The sequence below is a fragment of the Physella acuta genome, unplaced genomic scaffold (assembly GCF_028476545.2).
Source record: "Physella acuta isolate Inbredline_101_S28 unplaced genomic scaffold, ASM2847654v3 ptg000964l, whole genome shotgun sequence".
Classification (NCBI taxonomy): domain Eukaryota; kingdom Metazoa; phylum Mollusca; class Gastropoda; family Physidae; genus Physella; species Physella acuta.
In genome coordinates, this window is record NW_026732481.1 from 685001 (window position 1) to 699349 (window position 14349).

Consider the following 14349-nt stretch of genomic DNA (forward strand, 5'->3'; position numbering starts at 1 on the left):
ACAAAACATTATATGATAAGTGTACGTGCTAAAATGGTGGCCATTTTAATATGAGGTACCCATGAAGTCATATTTGAGTAAATCTAAATATTTGTTATTATACATCAGAATAATATCAGTAATTAATATTATGTGTTAGTCCGCATATTTATTTATGTTTTAGATCACATTAAAAAAATAACTGCATATTTATTTAGAAATCGCAAATTTAAATTGAAAACTCGAAACACTATGGTACTTCTGCGGAGACACAAATAGTGTTAGATGATTCAAACATCAATTCTAATATTGTATAAACCAGAAAATGGAATACGCCTGCAAAATATGTATGTTTATTTTATGTGCTTTATATTATTTCAAAAACTGAATTCTTCGTTTATATAGTTTTAAACAGTAATCAGTTTCAAGTAGGCTAGGAAAATGGTCTGAACTGTATTTGCAAAAACAGTGCATCGTGGTGACGCGTAGTGACACAATAATGGTACTGAAAAATCAATTTGGTTAAAAACTGTATTGGAGTATATTTTCCTATACATTTATATTTAAAAAGATTTAAATAGGCGTCTTTTTGACATAAAATAATAGAAAAATGACAAATCACCTCAAAATATATTTGAATTGGAAACTACTTTGCTTAGCGGTAACAATTTTTTTAGATAAGTGCTTTGGTTTTGATGCCGCTGGAGGAACTTGTGTATGGTGGATGTGTTTCTGAAAACAGAGGGCTTTAGTGAAGAAACAGTTTTATTTAAGGGGAAAAGTCAACTAGACTCCAGTATAACATGTCTGACAAAAGTGGCGATAATTTTCGAAATGGACGTCGTTCAAGGGATGCAAGCTCTCAATCGGACGAGAGCAGTGATGAATCCGATCAGGGTGAGCATGAAAAACGGTTTTTACGGTAAAATAAGCGACAATCGTTTTTCTCCTGTGTATTGTAAACACTGAAGGAACAGTGCTCATGACACTTTGGACGACTTGAGTTTCCCCATTAAATAAATAAAAAACTGCATCTAATATTAATTATTTAAATTTATAATAACTTGAATTAAAGTGAGTATTTTTGTTTTAAAATACAGATAACGGAATGCGCATTGGGGAAGAGTATCAAGCAACAATTCCTGAGTACTCTCCAGGTAAATTATAATGATAATGATAGTAACTCTGTTAGTAAAGGAGTTATCTTCTCTTTGTTAAATTACTTAAAACAACTATAATAACTTAAAAGTTACACCATATTAGTATTATTACTCTTAATAATACACTATTAAGTGTATTATTATGTAATATATAGAATATCTTAATATCTAGGTAGGCCTACTTTATTTTAATATACCATTAGGCCTAAATAATAAACTAAGCAACTTTGTCTAAATAAAATAAAATAGGCCTAGGGCCTAGTTAATAATAAAGAGCATATAGGCCCTATCTATAGTGGCTATAGTATAGGCCTATATATTATATATATGTCACATGTGTGTATATATAGGCCCTATACACATACAATTATAAATAAAGGCATAGGCCTATATGCCAATGTTTCAATACTAATAATTTAATATTACATTAATTAGTTCTACTATTTAGGACTAAAAAAACTTTTTTGTTAACTCTTAATTATGTAAAAACCATATCAAAAGTAAATGTAAATTTTTATCAAATTTTTTTTTTTTTACATCTGCTTCAGTTTTAGTTTGACGGAGGCTAGTGACTAAAATAAACTAGGTTGTTAAAATAGTTGAACAGACTACTGTTGACTGGCATTTGCTAGAAACATCAATTACATTTTAAAAAAAAAAATATTCAGAAAACATTTTGATCTATAGATCTATCTCTTTAATAGAAAGTGCTAATGAACGAATGGTTTTGAAAAAAAGATTAAGATTTAATATAAAAATGTGAAATGTATTACAGATTCCAAGTATGATGGGAAGCCGGAGGCAATGTTGGTGTGGGCACCGTCACCAAATTTGTCAGATGCTAAAGGTAGTGGTAGGCATAGCAGTTTTTTTACATGTTATTTTGAATATTTTCTAAAGAAATCTCTTCGGTTAATTTTGAACTCATTAAACTTTCAAGGCCTTCTTTGCCATGAATTGCAGATTTTATGTTATTATATGATAATTGATATTTTGTGTTGTATTTAATTTTCTGTATATGTAACAATTAAAAAGTCAGCCTTTTTAAGATTCATAGATAGGTATTTTTATACCAAGTTTTACTTATCTGTATGATACTCGATTTAAATTTTAGATTTGCATTTTAATAATATTTTGACATCATTTTGATAGTTCTTATGCTTTTGATAATAAAAATTAAAATAAAATAAATAAAGTAAACAAGAATATAACTGTTGCATATATTCTAACACTGCTGATTTAACTCACATAACGTCAATTTTTCAGTTGATGAGTATATCAGAATAGCAAAAGATCTGCATGATTACAACATGGAACAGGTATAATTTTAGAATAAGAAAAATAGTTTTATGTCCAATTAGTGCTTGTTATTAAAAAATAAGTTATAGCTTTCACCAGTACTGAATAATAAATGTCAAAAATATTTATAAAATAGGTACAACTTGTTTTATAGTACAAATAATGATAATTTTTAACAGTGAAAATTCATATTGCTAAATAGATTTTTAGTTTTAAAAAGTTTCTTTGGGATCACCTTATAACTATTTTATTTTTAGGCTTTAGGAATGCTTTTTTGGCATAAACATAACATTGAACGAGCGTTATCAGATCTGCCCAATTTTACCCCTTTTCCTGATGAATGGTCTGTTGAAGACAAAGTTCTTTTTGAGCAAGCTTTTGGATTTCATGGCAAAAGTTTTCATAGAATAAAACAGATGGTCAGTTTGAAGTGTTTTAATAATATTATAAATACTTGTTTAAATATTCACTGTAAATAAAGTTGTGTTTAAACTATGTTTCTCCATGGTTTTTCTAATGTTTTTTAGTTGCCAGACAAACCTATATCAGCACTTGTAAAGTATTTTTATTCATGGAAAAGAACTCGCTCTAGGTCCAGTGTAATGGATAGACAGGCAAAAAGACTGGGAAATGGTGCTGAAAGGTAGATTTTTATAATTTCTAATATCATTTTTCTTCAAAGCTAATTTTTTATGGAACTCAATAAATAGGCCTAACTAAAAATCTCTGGGAATAATACATTTAATTTGCCAAATTTGGATGTTGTAGTGTATTATATTTCAATATCATTTGCATGTGGCTAATCATATTTTGACTAGTAAATTTCCACAAGATTACATAACTATAGAGAAATTTGTCTTAAATGTTTAAATTCTCTTTTAAGTGATGATGGATCTGAGAACACTTCCAATTCTGATGAGGAAGAAAAGAGCAAAGAAAATGTAAGTTTCAAACTTTCAGATTTGGTTTAAAGTTGGTACAAGGCCAGCATTACTGTAATTATAAGAATGCACTCAGTGTTAGCTGTATTGTTAACAATTTAAAAATTTGATCACAAGTATGTAATTAAAATATTGTTCCTGCTTTCTTTATAATTAATAAAATGTTGGGATTTTTTTTTTAGAAAGATAAAAACCGCTGTGTGAATTGTGGAGTTGTTACCTCACAATTACATGTAACTCCTAAAGGATCACTGTGTCATAGCTGCTATCAATACTGGAGGTAAGAAAGGTGTATTCAAACATTCTGGTTTTGAAATTAAGTTTAAATTAAATATTATTGATGCTTTGTATACTATTTCATAAAGAGGATTAAAACTTAACTACCAACTATCCCAGTTTAATGTTTGTAGAGAATTATTCTTGAATACAATTTTGAACAATCAATTTTTTTGTTGATGCTTATTAGTTTTGCTTTTGTGTTAAGGAGAACTGGAGTTATGCGATCAGCAGGTCCCAAACGCCATGATTCTCAAAGTACAGGGAGGCATAATCCAATAAAACATAAACGCAAACCACCTAAAGGGATGTACTTAGATCAGAATGACTTACTAGCAATGGTTTCTGGTCCACCCAATCAGCCTGAGGCTATACTCAAGTCACTTGACTCTGAGCTGATTTCCCTTAAGCGGATGGTTCAAAATAACAAACAGATGCTAGGTCAACAAAAGCACAAACTTGGTACTGGAGTGGATGATTTCAAACCGCCAGAAGTAAGTTTGCAACTTGTCATTGACAGTCATGGCTTTGCTGTGATTCTCTTTTTATATTTTCTTGGATTTAGAATTTAAAAAAAAGCTTCATTAGCAGATATGCCTGCTACACCATTATGCGTCTCATGCCATTTTACATGTGTAACGATTACATAGCTAAATAAAAAAATCAGCAGAATATTATATTTTAAAAAGTTAAAATGAACAAAGTGGGAAATTTGTACTATTGTCTGATATTGAATCAAAATAAACATCTTTTTACAATACTGATAAAAAGATGTAGTCCTGGCTTGTTCAATTGCTTCAACTTTTAATTATTTAGACAGATTCACCTTGTTTTCAACAGCTATTACTGCTAGTTACAATATAGTTAGTTTAAACTTTATACTTGTCTGCTTGATTATTAAAATTTCTAGTAAATAAAATAGTTAGGAACATTGTAAGCACTGTGATTTGATTTTTTTTTTTTTAGAAATTTATTTCTTTCTTTAAATTTTCTTTTCAGTCTGGATTCCGTATTAATGCTAGGTGGACAAATGAAGAGTTACTCTTGGCTGTTCAAGGTAATCCTTTTTTCTGAAATTATTTCAATGTCAAGAATAATCTCCAAATAAATAATTTTTGCTATGAATTTTAAGAGCTCATCTTGTTATATTGATCAAGTAGTACAAGTTTCTGAAAAGAAAACTCTTCAGGAAACATGTGTGATTTTAAACTTACATATTTACATATTTCTTGAATTTATAACAATTCTTTTTCATAAACATTCTATTATTTCTTAGGTGTGAGAAAGTATGGGAAAGACTTCAAAGCTATAGCGGAGGTGATAGGCAACAAGACTGAAGCTCATGTTAGAAGTTTCTTTGTTAACTTTCGTCGCCGATATAATTTAGATGAAGTCTTGGGTGAATATGAAGCAGAGCATGGGAAATCAGAGTGGGCTAAATCTGATAGTGGAAAAGAGGAAGAAGATGAAGTAAAAGAAGCAGAAATGAAGGTTGGTCCTAATTTTTACACACAAGTTTTTTCTAATCAATAATTCAAGTTTAAATTTTAGTATTGTTTGTAACTTTTAAAATTAATTCCATTATTATAGATGGATGTAGATTCTTCTGAGACCAGTGTAAATGGGAAAGCCAGCACTCCTCCAGAAAACTCTGAAAACCCAGCTAAAAACCTAAACATTACAGGCAAAGATTCAGGGGATGGGATCATTACCCAGACAGTCATTACATCATCAACAAAGTAATGAAGCCAAGTAATTAAAACTATATAGATGTTAACTTAAAAATAACATTATTTGTACCCAGTATGTTGGATCTCCTTTGTGATTGTGTGGAAACATTAACTTTAAATTATTCGTTATCAGAACTGTTCCAGATCATCAAACTAGCACTCCTTTGCCAAGCGAAACAGCAGCCACTTCACAACCAACAGTTACAGTAGTTAGTGGAGCAGGTATTTAAGTTATTTAATGAAGAAGAAATATGCATTTATCAATACTAGATGGATACAAATGTCATGCTTAGTAAAAATTTAGATATTGAAATTATGTTCTGTGTTTTATGTACAATGGGTTTTTTTTACTTGGACAATTGGGCAGTAACATGTGTTATCAAAATGATGATACATCTTTACATTTAGTTAAAAATGTTTAAAGTGTAAATATCTTTTTAAGGATTTTATCAAAGATATACAGTTATATGAAATATCCTGTTATCAGTTTATATTACCAATAATAATGGTATTTGTGCACAATTCAAAAAAAAGTATTTGAAAGTAATTTTTGTAGTACAAAAACTGGCATTTTTAAAAAAAAGAAAGTAATTTTTTTTGTCAATACTATCAGGGAAGTATTTGCATATCACATTTGTATTGGAAATGTATTAAATTTATTCCTAAAAAGTAAATATGAAATGTTATGGTATACATTATAGGCTGCTACAACCATTTAGTGAACATTCCACCAATTTGGGTGTTTTAACATGCTTGATTTCTTTTGCTTGAATGAAGTTGGTGAAGTTAGTCTTACCTTTCAATTATTCTTCCTCTTAAATCCTGAATATTTTTATAATTTAAATTTTGGTTATCAGATGAGTAATATTTGTCATTAAAGTGTCATTAAAAATAGATTACTAAACTAGTAAAATTTATAAATTTAAAGCCTTGCCATTACATTACAATAAATGCTTTTATAATCGAAATAATTTCATTATACACATTTATTATAATCAAAATAATTTTATCAGATTTTTCATTAGAATCAAGTTTTTCCACCTTTAAGTTTTTTTAACCATCCATAGCAAAGGGGAATAACTAAAATAATAATACAGGCTTTTTAAAAGAACGAAAGATTGCAGTTATTTTTCATTTTGATAAATATTAACATTACAATAAGCTCAAAGAGTAGTAACTTAAGAAGTGTTGCCAGGACAGTATAATTTTGATTATTTTCAAGTAGTTTTCAGTAGATGCTAAAAGGTTTTGAGTTTTTAATCTCTTTAAATGTACATTTCCTGCCCTTTTAGGAAAATAATTCTATTCTTAGCATAATTTAAATTCATTAATGTACAAGCATTAATAAATGAAATGACCTATCTATAGGGTTAGCTGCAAATTCTCTTGACTTTTTGATGGTTGCGATTTAATATTGCTATATATAAACTGGAAGTATGATAAGGGATGTGTTTTATATTATATAGTATTTATTTGTAGCCTTTAAAATTGTGATATGAAGTTTATAACATGTCTCATTAACTCTTTTATCATTAAACAGTTGCTACTAAATGTTTGCACTGGATTATTTAGGTTTTATTTTTTATGTGAATACAATAAACAATAGAGAAAGCTTATTTCAGTTAATTACAATAATTTTATCACATCTCAGGCTTGAAAATAAGAAAGGATGATTGAAATTATTGTTCCATTTTTTTCTGATTCTATTATCTATACTTTTCTCCCTAATTTTTAAATCTTTGAAATATTGTTTAGTTTTTAAAGAAACTGAATCAATCTCAGACTCAAATATATATTTTCAAATCTCCGAGTGTAAAAATAGTAAAAAATAAGAGCCACCTCTGTCTGGATAAACAGTAGTAATTCTTATGCATTTTAAAACAAAAAAAAGTAAAACTAGATAATTAAACAAAGGTAAAAACCTTTTTTTAATTAATAAATAAAAAGCACAGGGTGTTATGTATTAAATTACTTACTATTACTGTTATGGCCTAATAAGACATTGCCCCTTTTTTGCCCATGAAAATGTCCACCAGGGAAGGGTATGCCAAAATGACAGTTGTATACATATATAAATATAATTTTATATAATAATTAATAAGTCATGTTGCCTTTTGTAGGTAATGTCTACTAATAGTAAGATGTTAAACAATTTAACCAATCAAAAGGTTTTTGAAATATTGTTTAGCCTTTTTGCACAGATCAGATAATATTTTCATGTCAAGGCCATAAGGGGTAAATCCTACATTTATTACATAATTTAGTGTTTGATTTGGAGGTAACTAAATTGATTATACTATTTGTTATATTATGTGATTTATGACTTGCTCATGCTTTTGACTAAAATAAGGAGATTTATGGTTACTAGAAGAAGGCATTGAAACGTAACTGTGCCTTTTGTTAAAGAATCAGTTTTAAAAAATGTTTCAGTGTAAGAAAACTATTTCTATTTAGATGATAAAATTTGCTGTTCATGTATAAATTTCATATTATCACATACTGTAATAAATGTAAATAGCAATAAAATTTGTTCAAAAAATAAATTGTCTGTACTAAAGCTTTCACTTGACTGTATATGAAACCTTGTTTTCAAAAAGGAATTAACGCTACATGTAAAATAAATAAACACATTTTTCATTTTCAAAATACAGCCATGTACATTGGTAGACTATTTAAACTCCTATTGTGTTTTTTACTCTTATTAAAAACTAGTGATCTCGTCCTGTGCATTGCTGGGGTCTCAGAATAAAGTTCAAAGAAACATGTTATGATATTTTTACTTTCTCGTATACGAGGAAGTATTGTAATCGTGCAAATATCGAAATAGGTATTTTACAGCTCCCAGAGTCGGAAAAACTAAGTTTTACAATTTTGTCCCTATGTCTGTGTGAGTGCATGTGAACATGGTAACTTGAGTACCGCTACAGTTATGTTGATGAAATTTCATATATAATTATTAGAGCATCAACTTTTCATCGATTTCCGGAATCCAGAAGTGGAGCTTATTTTACTTGTGGTTTTTCAAATGCCTATAGTTTGAATACAGTTTCAGATAGATAGACGAAATTTCAATTGTAAGTTAAAGATAAAATTTTCTACCTTCAGTCAAATTTTATTGTGATCGGAAGCAGTACTTTACGCTAGTTCCGATTTCTCAAAAAACTCATGTGAATTTATCAAGTAATATTCTGCACTATTATACACACATTGTTTGCTGTTCACTTGGTGCGCTTTTTTTTTCTTTCTAGAGATTCTATTCAATTTAAAAAGTTTAAGTAATTAAAAATAAAATGGATTAAAAATCAGTCTATATCCCGAAAAAGTTTAGAGGAGATCACTAAAGCTTAGTTATTGTAACGTTTTAAAATAAAAATATGATACAATGCAATGTAGATGTGTATTGAAGCACATTTATCATTACTGATAGTGTATTTTGAAACTCGTGATCTGATTTGATCGTGTAAAAAAAGATGATTGCTGCATTCTCAAAGTGATGAAACTCTACAGGAGTGTTTCTTTAACAAGTTAAAAAAAATATTATTAGACGTTTTATAAACGCCATAGTGACTAATGCAACTTGTTGGCAAACGGTGTATTTTAAGATGCGTGATCTCAATTTCTGAATTGGAGCATCAGTAAAAAAAATCAGATTGTCATTCTCTAGGCGACGAAACCGTACGGAAGGGATTCCTTGTGTTACAAAGTTGTTTTTAAAAATGACTCTTTATTTTTCTCTAAAAGAGGGTTATTCTTTTAGATTTGCGTTGCCCTCCGAAATTTAAGTTGCAGAACCCTTTCCAGGAGTATTCTCATTATTTTTTAGAACTGTAGGCTTCGTTTTCAGGAAAAGGAAAGTATCTTTTTATGGACGAAGGGAAACAACCGGGTTAATGTTTGCCAAATAATCTAAGCAGGGTTAATTCCCCTGATTATTAAGTTCTATATTATTCCCTATTTTTGTTGTTGAGCCCTTGGGCAGAGATAGTTTCTAATTTGGGATTCCACTACGCAAGCCCTATGTTGAGATTTTGTTTTTGCACATGTGACATCCATCGTTAAAAAAAAATCTCTACTCTTTTCACGTTTTCAAAATTTACCAGTGCCAGATGACCCATTGTTCCTTTAGTAAATTGTGTGTGGGATACACAGAGACAAAACAATATACTCTCCACAGCCCCCCCCCCCCCCCCGAATTTATCACTATATTATACAAATGAACAATTTCTTTAATCTCCATTTGGAATATTTTTGTGTAATGTGTCCTATTGAAATAATGACATTAGAACCTAATAGAAATAAATTTATAATTAAAGCCAAACTAAGAAAAAGTATCATATTATAAAGCAGTATTTTTCAATCAGTGATCTTGTTTGTTTTGTAAGCTATTATGCTGGACAATGAAGATCTTTATTGACTGTGTTAAAAGTTTTGGGAAACTATTTGAATTGTCAACTGTTTTTGCACTAAAAAAAAATATCTTGTTTTTAAAAAAAAATCATTTGGAAAATGATCTGTTGGCTGCACTACCTAAGAAAAAAAAAACCAACCTCACATCAGCCCCTTTTACATGGCTTACCGCTGACAAAAAGCTTTAAGTTTAAAGAGGAAGAGATAAGTATGTTCAATTTACAAGAAAAACAATGCTTGAAATTTCAGATTGGCCAAAAGTAAATTTTAGCTAACTACCAATTGTTTGGAAAAAAATACACCACCTTTTGAATATTAAAATAAAAAAAAAACAAACAAAAAGAACACACATTTGAAAACAATGCTATTGCATTTTTAATTTGAAATTAATACTAAACTGGTAGGTAAATGTTAGTTTTTTCTGCTAAAAAGTCACAGAGAAAACATTATTTACAATTGCTAACATAACTAAAATTAACAGAGGTATAAATGATAAATAATGCCCATCAGGGAAAACAAAAGAAGATGCAACAAGAAACAAGAGTAATCAAAATAAACTAACAAGTATTTCTTTTTTGTATTCATTAAACAAAAATTGAGAAGCATTACCATTTTTTGTTTGAATTTGACAAAGTATAGATGTGTACACAATTTCTTGGAAATCTAAATGTAAAATATATTAGAACTTAATATTTGGATCCAGCAAACTTCAAAATAACAACTCTTCAGTTAAATTTTAAATCCAGAATTAGCTTATTCTTGTGGTTAAGCAACAGCCAAGATATTATAGAAGCACACCACCAGACTTACATGCAAGGCTACACTATGCATCCATGAGAATTTATCAAGAAACTTATAATGGATGGAAGTTATAACTGGTATGGTTAAAACAAACAACATAAAATCAACTGAGCAGTAACAACTGTATAACAACAAAAATTTCAACATGTGTGAACAGCAACAATCTTGTAAAAATTTGACCATACTAACAAAAAAAAATATGAAAGAGAAACTAATTAAAAACCAACTTATTCAACTGAGTAATTAGCATAGAAAAAATACATATAGTTGCACTATAAAAATACACTTAAAAAACCAACAATCAATTTAGCAAAAAAAAGTACATTTCTTTTTCAGATAAAAATTAGATGCATTTTAAAAAGTGTGACTTTTTCAACCATTTTAAAATCACCATGAAAAATATGTAGTAACATCTAAAAAAATAAATAAATAAAACCCACAAAAAAACACCAGCTTGAAATAAATTACAATAATCTGGGTCAAAATAACCATTTGGTTGAAAGTGACAATAAACAGTATTTACAATTAAATAACTAAATTTAATTTTATAAAGTACAATAAATATTACAATAATAATATAAACTATAAATATAAGTTATCTTACAGAAACGGTTAAAATTATTAACAAACCAAATTATATGAAATTTAAACAAATTTTGTGCGGATAGAGATAAAATTAATTCGCCCGTATTAAAATTTTATCATACACTATACTATAAAAAAGCACTAATGATATAAAGCACAATGAACGTACAGCTTTAGAAGATAAAACAATTTCCAATAAATTTTTTTTAAAGACTGATTTATCAAATAATAGGTAAATGTTTGTGTAATTTGCTTTCGATTTTAGACTTTTTTTTTAATGAACATGATCCTCATCCAAAGAAATACAACACTTTTCTTACTGTATCAGGAAATTATTTTTAGAATCAATAGTAAAAATTGGGAACAACATGGTCAAGAGAAGAATATAACTCAAGGGTTGGTACTAGCATTGGTTGGCCTATTCTTTCATTTAGCACTCTTTGTGGGTGAGACACAGGAGACCACTGATCATGAGAAATGATATTGCTTTCAATATTGCCAAGATCTGGAACAGTGTGGTCACTTGGACTTCTTGGCATTGGTGGTGTCAGAGAAAGCCAGTCAGCGTCATCTGATGAATCTGAATCAGCATTTGCCATACTTTCATCTCTTACTATTAGTATATCTGGACTCTTTGGAGATAAAATTTCTGTCACGTTCTGATCCTGAACTTTGTTGCTGTTTAACTTGTCAGTAATAAACTGTGCAGATATTTGCGGCACAGTGTGGGGTGATATTCTACATCCATTAGCTTCAGCAAATGAACCTTGCTGTGTTAAGCTGGGGCATGATTCATACATGTTAAACCTGCTTAAAAGTGCTGTTGTGTAATTTTCTTCAGGTGGATTAAACCAATCTTCTTCCTCATCGTCATCACTAGAATCAACAGCTTGGTTATTATCATTCTTAGCATCACTTTGCCATAGGTGCTTATTTACTGATTCTTTATTTAACTGCTTACAGTCTCCCTTAGGACAGTTCCATATTTCGTCCAAGTCAGCTAAGGTTTCTTTGCAGTAAAGACTGATTCGTTGCTTTTTAACTTTTGGCACTTTGAAAACAGCATTTTCTTGATCTTGCATCTGGAGAGTATACATGCAAACCATTAGAAAAGATTAGTTATAATATAGATTAGATTTAGTACTAGTACTAAGGAAAAATACCATAAATAGCATAAATTTAATAGAGTTGACAGATCTAGAATCTAGTAGAATTTAAGTAATTAATATAATATAACTTAATATGTCTTCTTAACTCTTGTCTTAAAATTAATTAATTAAGGTATTAAATAACTTTCTTAAGCCAAGCCCTAAAGAAGCCGACTTAAGTAGTTGTTAAGCAAAGCACTAGATCTAGTTGAGTTAGACTCTCTCTGGTGCTTTGCTTAATTCGGCTTCTTCTTAAGGCGACTTAAGGGCAGTTTTAGATCTAACTAAAATCTATAGATAGGTCTAGAACAGGGGTCGGCAACCTGCGGCTCTTTTAATGTCAAGATGCGGCTCTCCAGTTCCATGCACACATAATGATAATTATTTTATTGTATGTTTAAAACTTATAAAAAATATTACAAACAAAAACATGATAAAAACACTCATCAGAGAACAATGAGAGTAGGTGAGGTAGAAAGTATATCGACAGCTGACAACTGCTTGAGCACCAGGCCCAGCCCCAATGCTGTGGCCAGCACAGTGGTGACGGTTCCATGCTTGCCAAAGCCCAAGTGTCGACTTTTTCGAATATTGTGAAATGGGGAATGTTATTTTATACAAAATGCATTTCTCTATCGGTCAGTATGCATTAATTTGACCTGAGTGACATGGTTTTTTAGTTATTAGTAATATTAGCTTCTACGGTTGAGCCGGGTACTGGACGGTGGGGTACGAGTTTACCGTGCGTTCAGTGGGGTGGAAGATAAGCCTGGTGAGAACCGAAGGCAGAAGCGACCGATACCCAAGCCAGTTAGTCAGAGTTTGCCTTGTTAATGAACTTAATGTCTGTCTGGCTATGGGAGACACCTCCTGTGCCAGTGGTGTCCGTAAAGAAAGAAATAAAAGTCATTGGAATTTAAAGTGGATTGGGATAGTAATAGTAGTAAGTAGTATAGTTAAATTATTTCATTACTAGAATCTAGATCTCATTTTATCATAGCAGAGCTGGCTAAAATTAAATACTGTAAAATGTTTTGTGCGAAATATTAGTATGTTTTTTTTAGTATAAATATAATATTAAATATATTCTTTCATTTTTTAAAGCTATTTATTTCAAATAAAAAAATCAAATGTAGATCTAGATATTATAGATAGATCATAGATCTAGACTCTATACTATAAGTCTATATCTAATCCCAATCAAATGCCAAAATATTAAAATAAAAATGATAGTGGCTCTTTAAATCTGGGAATTTTTTAAAATTGTAAATATTGGCTCTTCCAACTTGGTTGCCGACCCCTGGTCTTGTTAATTACTTGTAGAATCTGTCTAGAAAATCTGATCTAGATCTAGATCTAGATAATAGATATATAGAATCTAGTAGAATTATTATTCTATCCAGCTCTAGATTTTCTAGATCTAATAATTCGAATATTAGAAACGCTTACTTTTTAAATCAGCTCCGTGATTTAAGTTTAGAAATACAAATAACACTACAATACGTCTACATCGACAGAACAACAAAACAATGACACTAGTCTGGCGACTAGGAACCAAGACACATTAAATAAGCCTAACCTACAAAATGCGATTAAATGGTATTAACACGAATACAAATACTTTCAAAACGATATGTTGGAATCCATGTAAAAACAGGAAGACTGGAGGAGAGAGATAAAATAGGCAAATTACAGTCTACATATAGTGGTTTTATATTGAAAATCGAAATAATTCATATCTTCATAAGTCCTAACAGAAGATAAATTAATAGAAAAATGGCATAGATTTATTAATTATAAAATAAAACCTAACAATTTAGATATTGAATACATTGATCCATACTTTTAACCAATTTTTTACGTCCTTTATTCAAAATACATTTAATGATTTGCGACACAGAAAGTAGTTTAGCTAAGGGTAAAGGAGTGAAATTAAAAATAGTTTAGCAAGGACAAGATCTAGATCTATATCTTCTGGATTAGTCTATATTGGATAGTAGCTTTATAAGTATATTTTACTATA

The 14349-nt window shown here is 29.6% G+C and overlaps 2 protein-coding genes across 3 annotated transcripts; one reads left to right on the forward strand and one right to left on the reverse strand.

The window, feature by feature from the left end:
• Nucleotides 1–670: 670 nt before the first annotated feature.
• Nucleotides 671–8112, forward strand: LOC131953895 (REST corepressor 1). 2 transcript variants are annotated; one of them, XM_059317330.1, is made up of 13 exons: nt 671–876; nt 1080–1136; nt 1915–1992; nt 2406–2458; nt 2696–2857; nt 2966–3081; nt 3322–3379; nt 3562–3659; nt 3864–4149; nt 4655–4712; nt 4932–5146; nt 5246–5394; nt 5519–8112. In XM_059317330.1, the coding sequence occupies exons 1-13, from the start codon at nt 783–785 to the stop codon at nt 5613–5615; spliced, it is 1521 nt and encodes a 506-aa protein (XP_059173313.1). In that variant the 5' UTR covers nt 671–782; the 3' UTR covers nt 5616–8112. The 2 variants fall into 2 exon arrangements, with proteins under 2 accessions (XP_059173313.1, XP_059173314.1); XM_059317331.1 differs by having other exon boundaries at nt 1915–1986.
• Nucleotides 8113–10173: 2061 nt separating this feature from the next.
• Nucleotides 10174–13899, reverse strand: LOC131953896 (uncharacterized). Its single transcript, XM_059317332.1, has 2 exons — nt 13776–13899; nt 10174–12260 (listed from the first exon to the last, which is right to left on the reverse strand). The coding sequence occupies exon 2, from the start codon at nt 12258–12260 to the stop codon at nt 11523–11525; it is 738 nt and encodes a 245-aa protein (XP_059173315.1). The 5' UTR covers nt 13776–13899; the 3' UTR covers nt 10174–11522.
• Nucleotides 13900–14349: the final 450 nt, after the last annotated feature.

Bases quoted from the DNA above. Each gene is read 5' to 3' on its own strand.
- LOC131953896 (XM_059317332.1), bottom strand. From the start codon at position 12,260: ATGCAAGATCAAGAAAATGCTGTTTTCAAAGTGCCAAAAGTTAAAAAG.
- LOC131953895 (XM_059317330.1), top strand. From the start codon at position 783: ATGTCTGACAAAAGTGGCGATAATTTTCGAAATGGACGTCGTTCAAGG. The intron at 3,380-3,561 runs GTAAGTTTCAAA...TTTTTTTTTTAG, and splicing joins AAGAAAAGAGCAAAGAAAAT to AAAGATAAAAACCGCTGTGT. The intron at 5,147-5,245 runs GTTGGTCCTAAT...CCATTATTATAG, and splicing joins TAAAAGAAGCAGAAATGAAG to ATGGATGTAGATTCTTCTGA.